The sequence below is a fragment of the Perca fluviatilis genome, chromosome 3 (assembly GCF_010015445.1).
Source record: "Perca fluviatilis chromosome 3, GENO_Pfluv_1.0, whole genome shotgun sequence".
Lineage (NCBI taxonomy): Eukaryota > Metazoa > Chordata > Actinopteri > Perciformes > Percidae > Perca > Perca fluviatilis.
The window spans coordinates 45,169,505-45,177,921 of NC_053114.1; the positions used below are offsets into that span (position 1 = coordinate 45,169,505).

Consider the following 8,417-nt stretch of genomic DNA (forward strand, 5'->3'; position numbering starts at 1 on the left):
AGCTAAAATGAGTCCCTCTAATTCTATCTACCTACCTATCTACCTATCCATCCATCCATCTATCTATTTATCCATCTATCTATGTATCTATCTATCTATCTATCCCTCCATCCATCCATCTATGTATCCATCTATCTATCCATCCATCCATCCATCCATCCATCCATCTATGTATCCATCTATCTATCTATCTATCTATCCATCCATCCATCCATGTATCCATCTATCTATATATCTATCTATCCCTCCATCCATCCATCTATGTATCCATCTATCTATCTATCTATCCATCCATCCATCCATCCATCCATCTATGTATCCATCTATCTATCTATATATCTATATATCTATCTATGTATCTATCTATCTATTTATCCATCCATCCATCTATCCATCCATCCATCTTTCTATCTCTTGTCTCAGATGAGAGACGTGGTCGGCGCTGCGACCGCCGGTGAGAACTATTACCGCGCCTGCATGGACAGCACCATCAAGTACATGAACAACTACCACATCCCCCGGGACGTCCAGAACCGCATCAAGACCTGGTACGACTACACCTGGAAGAGCCAGGGCATGCTGGGTAAGCAACAGAGTCGTACCTCCATCCTGGACTTTACATCTGCCCATTCCACACACTGTCACCAAGGGGGTAAGGAGGGGGTCCACAAAGCGTAGCTCCCATGGGGAGATTCTGTTTTTTTTGGCTGGTGAGTGAAGCAAATCTAAAAAACCATTTGCATATTTCACCAGCATTTGGCTGGTTATTGGTGCTAATTTTGAACCCTGGTTTCAATATTAAAAACGTCACCATATTTGGTCAGAAACGTTGTCCCTGGACGTCTCGTGTTCAGTTCATTTGCATGTTTTTTTTTTTATCTGCAGATGAGCAGGAGCTGCTGGTGCAACTTCCTACCAAGATGAGGCTGGACATGGCCGTGGACGTCAACTACAGCATCATCAGTAAAGTCGCTTTGTTTCAGGTCAGGAATCAAATCAAATCAAACTTTATTTGTCATTGCATGAATACAGTGTATTAACACAACGAAATTCAAGTTGCAGATCAGTGTTTTTAAAAAGAAATAAATGATTAATAAAATATGTAACAAGACAAACACCCCCCCCCCCCATCCCCTACATACATTTCACTCTCTCTTTTCTCTCTCCCACACACACTCACCCACTCACATATACAGCACATGTATTATGGGATACAGGCAATTGACTGACAACCTCCCATCCCTCCCAGACAACACACACCCTCTGGCACACATATGTGTAAGATAGCAGCTGGTTTCAGCATAAGAAAGACAGTTCACAGATGAGATAATGTCCAGAGGTAGTGTGGTTGGTCATGACAGGGGATGGGGGGTGGGTTGGGGGGGTGGGAAACAGGGTTATTGTTTGTTCAGTGAACGTATGGCCCAGGGAAAAAAGCTGTTTCAGAAGACAGAGAAATATAATTAATTTAGATTGTTTTTTTACTTCGTGACACCCTGAAAGACATTCAAAACTAATTATATGTCTGTCTAACATGAAACAGAGATAAACTAAACTGACATTTGGTTTTCTTCCATGTGCCTGCGTGGGCTTTTTCGTGAATTGAAAATGTTATTCTGCCTTTAAAAGAGGTGAACATGTGTCTCTGTCTGTGTCTCAGGGCTGTGACAGACAGATGGTGTTCGACATGCTGACGAGGCTCAAATCTGTGGTCTACCTGCCCGGAGACTTTGTCTGTAAAAAGGTGAACGCACACCTGTGTGTCTGTGTGTGTGTGTGTGTGTGTGTGTGTGTGTGTGTGTGTGTGTGTGTGTGTGTGTGTGTGTGTGTGTGTGTGTGTGTGTGTGTGTGTGTGATTGTGTGTGTGTTTACCTGTTCTGTTTGGAGAATGGAGGATGCCAAAATGACAATTTCCCCATTTATTTATTTTTAAATGTATTTATAAATTATTTTGTTTACATATTAGTCCTGCTATATGCCAATTGGCCTATGATTTTGTATATGTATTTAACGGCATTTATAATATTTATGTCCCTGTAAACTTAATGTGTGTGTGTGTGTGTGTGTGTGTGTGTGTGTGTGTGTGTGTGTGTGTGCCTATGTGTGTGTGTGTGTGTGTGCGTCGTGTGTGTGCGTGTATGCGTGCCTGTGCCTGTGTATGTGTGTGTGTGTGTGTGTGTGTGTGTGTGTGTGTGCGCGTGTGTGTGTGCGTACGTGTGTGTGTGCATGCGTGCCTGTGTGTGAGTGTGCGTGCGTGCCTGCGTTTGTGTGTTTCTGTGTGTGTGTGTGTGTGTGTGTGCCTGCGTGTGTGCACACCTGCGTGTGTGTGCATTTGTGAGTGTGTGCCTGCGTCTGTGTGTGTGTGTGTGTGTGCATGCCTGCGTGTGTGTGTGTGTGTGTGTGTGTCTGTCTGTGTGTGTGCATGCCTGCGTGTGTGTGTGTGTGTGTGTGTGTGTGTTGCAGGGGGAGATCGGCAGGGAGATGTACATCATTAAGCAGGGGGAGGTCCAGGTGGTTGGCGGTCCCGACCTGCAGACTGTGTTCGTCACCATCAGAGCCGGCTCGGTGTTCGGAGAGATCAGGTCGGCGCTGCTTCCTGTCCTTCCATTAACTTGTTTAAAAACTGTATGTGTGGCGGTCTGGCGTCTCAGAGTTCACTGGAGGAATCTGTACGATGGTGTTTACACAACTACAGTCACAGTGTCTGTCTGGCCAACTTGTAAAATACGGATGCATGGTACAGGGTTTTCCCTAGGTCTGTGAAAGACTTAGGTGCACATATTTGGTGGGGGTGTGTATGGGTCCTCCCTCAAGAAAATGTGGCGTTTTTCAATAACAAACATAAGCAATTTCGTCAATTTATACCATTATTATCACCATATCTGTTTTTAAAATGTTGGAAAAGCCAAAGCAGATTATACATCCACTGGGGACCGACTAAAATCATAAGTTCTGAGGAAGGTCATTTAGTCAGTTTTGATGCTGAAATTGATTTGACATTCATTAGACTATGTTGGTTCACAAAATGGCTTGGATGCTGCACCTAAACCTTATAATGGTAGGGAAAACCTAGCCTGGTTCTACCAGACTCTGGTACACTAGCCTGGTCCTACCAGACTCTGGTACATTAGCCTGGTCCTACCAGACTCTGGTACACTAGCCTGGTCCTACCAGACTCTGGTACACTAGTCTGGTCCTACCAGACTCTGGTACATTACCCTGGTCCTACCAGACTCTGGTCCATTTCATTGGTACAGAGACTCTGGCCTCTCTCCATTGACAAGTGTTAACTTCCTTGAAGGTGGGTAGATTAGCTAGACAGGTCGGCTAGTGCTTTATGTCCCTCTCAGCGATTATGGAACAACATGGAAGCCTCCTTGGACTTTCCTGTCCAATGTTCCCGTCAAATTTTTCGGTTACGAGGATAAGTCAGATCATTGGCAGAGTTAATTTTACACCAATGAGGACATATTTATGAATGAAGACATTGATTTTAGCTAATAAAATACTTAAAACACTACACAGTGTACCTTTAAAGACTGTTCTTCTTGTGTTCTTAACTCTGAAATTTGTGAGAAGTCTGACAGCTCTCTCTTGTTGGTCAGTTTGCTGGCGGGAGGCGGAGGGAACCGACGTACGGCCAACGTGAAGGCGCACGGATTCGCCAACCTCTTCATCCTGGATAAGAAGGACCTTGCAGAGATCTTGGTGCACTACCCAGAGTCCCAGAAACTCCTCCGCAAGAAGGCCAAGTAAGACACGGTCCTGTTTCTGAAACACCCAACGCTGTATGAACAGAGAGAGAGAGGGAATCAGCTTTTATTTTTCTGTGTTTTGCTGGCTTTTTATGGAGCGCTTGTTCTCAAAGTTGATACATCTGGTCTATATAAAAGAGACTTCAGATACAGTATTAGAGGACCACTAAGGCCTATATAAAAGAGACTTCAGATACAGTATTAGGGGACCATTAAGATCTATATAAAAGAGACTTCAGATACAGTATTAGGGGACCACTAAGGCCTATATAAAAGAGACTTCAGATACAGTATTAGGGGACCACTAAGGTCTATATAAAAGAGACTTCAGATACAGTATTAGAGGACCACTAAGGCCTATATAAAAGAGACTTCAGATACAGTATTAGGGGACCACTAAGGTCTATATAAAAGAGACTTCAGATACAGTATTAGAGGACCACTAAGGCCTATATAAAAGAGACTTCAGATACAGTATTAGGGGACCACTAAGGTCTATATAAAAGAGACTTCAGATAAAGTATTAGAGGACCACTAAGGCCTATATAAAAGAGACTTCAGATACAGTATTAGGGGACCACTAAGGTCTATATAAAAGAGACTTCAGATACAGTATTAGGGGACCACTAAGGCCTATATAAAAGGAGACTTCAGATACAGTATTAGGGGACCACTAAGGTCTATATAAAAGAGACTTCAGATACAGTATTAGAGGACCACTAAGGCCTATATAAAAGAGACTTCAGATACAGTATTAGGGGACAACTAAGGTCTATATAAAAGAGACTTCAGATACAGTATTAGGGGACCACTAAGGCCTATATAAAAGAGACTTCAGATACAGTATTAGGGGACCACTAAGGTCTATATAAAAGAGACTTCAGATACAGTATTAGGGGACCACTGAGGCCTATATAAAAGAGACTTCAGATACAGTATTAGGGGACCACTAAGGTCTATATAAAAGAGACTTCCGATACAGTATTAGAGGACCACTAAGGTCTATATAAAAGAGACTTCAGATACAGTATTAGGGTACCACTAAGGTCTATATAAAAGAGACTTCAGATACAGTATTAGGGGACCACTAAGGCCAATATAAAAGAGACTTCAGATACAGTATTAGGGGACCACTAAGGTCTATATAAAAGAGACTTCAGATACAGTATTAGGGGACCACTGAGGCCTATATAAAAGAGACTTCAGATACAGTATTAGGGGACCACTAAGGTCTATATAAAAGAGACTTCAGATACAGTATTAGAGGACCACTAAGGTCTATATAAAAGAGACTTCAGATACAGTATTAGGGGACCACTAAGGTCTATATAAAAGAGACTTCAGATACAGTATTAGAGGACCACTAAGGCCTATATAAAAGAGACTTCAGATACAGTATTAGGGGACAACTAAGGTCTATATAAAAGAGACTTCAGATACAGTATTAGGGGACCACTAAGGTCTATATAAAAGAGACTTCAGATACAGTATTAGGGGACCACTAAGGTCTATATAAAAGAGACTTCAGATACAGTATTAGAGGACCACTAAGGTCTATATAAAAGAGACTTCAGATACAGTATTAGGGGACCACTAAGGTCAATATAAAAGAGACTTCAGATACAGTATTAGGGGACCACTAAGGTCTATATAAAAGAGACTTCAGATACAGTATTAGGGGACCACTAAGGTCTATATAAAAGAGACTTCAGATACAGTATTAGGGGACCACTAAGGTCTATATAAAAGAGACTTCAGATACAGTATTAGGGGACCACTAAGGTCTATATAAAAGAGACTTCAGATACAGTATTAGGGGACCACTAAGGTCTATATAAAAGAGCCTTCAGATACAGTATTAGGGGACCACTAAGGTCTATATAAAAGAGACTTCAGATACAGTATTAGGGGACCACTAAGGTCTATATAAAAGAGACTTCAGATACAGTATTAGGGGACCACTAAGGTCTATATAAAAGAGACTTCAGATACAGTATTAGGGGACCACTAAGGTCTATATAAAAGAGACTTCAGATACAGTATTAGGGGACCACTAAGGTCTATATAAAAGAGCCTTCAGATACAGTATTAGGGGACCACTAAGGTCTATATAAAAGAGACTTCAGATACAGTATTAGGGGACCACTAAAGCCTATATAAAAGCAACCAAAAAGCAGCATGTCATGGGACCTTTAACTCGTCATGTGTCTCTGTGTCTATATAAAAGAGACTTCTATATAAAAGGTCTATATATATATATCTCTTTTATATTGACTTACACTAAGGTCTATATAAAAGAGCCTTCAGATACAGTATTAGGGGACCACTAAGGTCTATATAAAAGAGACTTCAGATACAGTATTAGGGGACCACTAAAGCCTATATAAAAGCAACCAAAAAGCAGCATGTCATGGGACCTTTAACTCGTCATGTGTCTCTGTGTCGGTGCAGGACGATGTTGACAAAGGACAAGAAGCCGGATGAGAAGGGCGCGGCTGCAGTGGCGATGCAGGTCATTCCGCCCAGACCGGACACCCCCGAGATGTTCAAGGCGGCGCTGAAGGTGGCGCAGCAGGAAGGAATAGAGGGCATCTTCTCCAAAATGAGGAAAAGCTACGAAGCATCTGAGGTGAGACAGAAGTCCACTCTGCTCTGCTGAACGCTGGACAGCTGTAGAATGTAACTAAGTACATTCACTCCAGTACTTGTACTTCAGTCCAAATGTTGAGGTACTTGTACTTTACTTGAGTCTTTTCTTTTCATGCTCTGATATTTGATTATAAATGAAACTAGCCAACAATTTAACGGCCTTAGCCTGGGAAAACCCTGACGAACTTCGTTTGGCCAAAAGCCCATTCAAGCCCATCTCCAATTTTTTCTCCAATCACAACCGCTGAGGAGGGCTCTACACCAATCACAACAGTTGAGTCCAGCTGAGACGATTAGACCATTAAACACACAACTGTTTGGAAAGACAGAAAGAAAGGAAAGAAAGAAAGACAGAAGGAGACAGGAAAGAGAGAGAAAGAAAGGATTTTTCTTTACTTTCTTTTCTTTAAGGACATTTTCCTGATGATACATCAAGACTTTTACTTAAGTAACCTTTTCACAGGGCAGCCTCTAGCTCACCCAGTAAGAGTGTGCGCCCCATGCAGGCTGAGTCCTTTGCAGCGGCGCAGGTTTGAATCCGACCTGCAGCCCTTTGCTGCATGTCATCCCCCATCTCTCTCCCCCTTTCCTGTCTGTACACTGTCACTATCAAATAAAGGGAAAAGCCCCAAAAAATAATCTTAAAAAAAAGTAACATTTTCACTGCAGGACGTTTACTTGTAACAGAGTATTTTTACAGTGTGGTATTAGTACTTTTACTGCAGTAATCTGAATTCTTCTTCCAGTGCTGGCGCCTGATGGTGGCAGTAATGTGCAGAGAAACTGAAGATGAAGGAAAACTAAACAGAGAGCGTAACTGACTGAAAGCAAACATTACATGTCTTTGTTTTAATGACGTTACAGATTCCATTCATTCATGCAAAGTTACAATCATTACATACATCATGCTATTCATTTTTAAACCAAATCAAAAGATTCTCCTCGGCTGTTCCAACGTTTTTAGTGAAAATTACAAAGTCGTAGAACTCAAAGCTGGTTCACGAAGAGCTGTGAACTTCACACAGTTGATAATAAATATGTTTCATATTTCAGAAAAATATAATTTGGGACCAAACTGAAAAGGGAAGAAAGGGAGCAAGACAAAGAAAAAGAAAGATTGATTAATTGATCCACTCCTCTTGTCATCTTTTCCTTTTTTCCTCCCTCCCAGGCTCTTCCCTCCATTTCTCCCTCTCTGAGGCCCCGCAGCTCTTCACTTCCTCTCGCTCTGGTTCAGGACGCCGCCGCCGCGCCGGAGAGCGCCGCCAGCCTGCTGATCGTCAGCATGACGCCACAACCAGAAGGAGGGGAGCTGCTCACCGTGGAGGAGAAGAAGGAGTGACAGAAGTATTTCAAGAAAAAGAGTCCTGAAAAAAGTTGAATATTTCAAGAAACACGTTGTGGAGAAAAGTCGTAATATTTCACGAAAAAAATTGTGATATTTCAGGAATAACGGCATGAAAAAAGTCAAAATATTTTCGGAAAAAGAAGCAAAATAAAATGTGGGGAAAATTTTTTTGATATTTTAGGAATAACGGCATGAAAGAAGTCAAAATATTTTAGGAAAGAAGTCATGAAAACAAAGTTGAAATATCTCAAGAAAAAAAGGAAGGAATGACAGGACGCTGCTGTCCCTACAGGAGAGACTCTGCTTCCCAGAATGCCTTGCAGCAGCCTCCAGAGAAGAGATGTGGGCAGAGCGAGAGAGAGAACAACAAAACCCCAGTGCATTCTGGTCTCTGGAGTTTCTCCACGTTGGGAAACATGTTGTCATCCTCCTGGTTTTCTTTGGCACATTTTGAAGTCCCACATAGTTTGTCCCACTGAAGCCGCGAAGACAGATGCAGGAAGAGATGAATTCAGGACATAAATCAAGAATTTAAAGGCACAGTGCCAATAATATGACCCCTAAATTGCGATTAGGGCTGGGTATTGACAGGGCTGTGGTACTTGAGTCGGGACCTGGACTTGAGTCGGGACTCAAGGTGCTTTTCTCTTGTCTTGGACTCCATT

At 42.1% G+C, this 8,417-nt stretch overlaps 1 protein-coding gene across 5 annotated transcripts in view; it reads left to right on the forward strand.

Annotated features, from left to right (window-relative positions):
* The window catches only part of cngb1a (cyclic nucleotide gated channel subunit beta 1a), a 77,777-nt gene that overhangs the window by 67,958 nt on the left and 1,402 nt on the right, over positions 1-8,417 (forward strand). For all 5 annotated transcript variants that reach the window (XM_039795308.1, XM_039795309.1, XM_039795311.1 and 2 more), the window contains 7 exons: positions 424-583; positions 886-983; positions 1,661-1,744; positions 2,464-2,582; positions 3,606-3,752; positions 6,207-6,384; positions 7,576-8,417. The exon at positions 7,576-8,417 is cut by the window's right edge and continues 1,402 nt beyond it. In XM_039795308.1, coding sequence (XP_039651242.1) covers positions 424-583; positions 886-983; positions 1,661-1,744; positions 2,464-2,582; positions 3,606-3,752; positions 6,207-6,384; positions 7,576-7,746 — 957 coding nt within the window. In that variant the 3' untranslated portion in view covers positions 7,747-8,417. The remainder of the gene's footprint in view (positions 1-423; positions 584-885; positions 984-1,660; positions 1,745-2,463; positions 2,583-3,605; positions 3,753-6,206; positions 6,385-7,575) is intronic.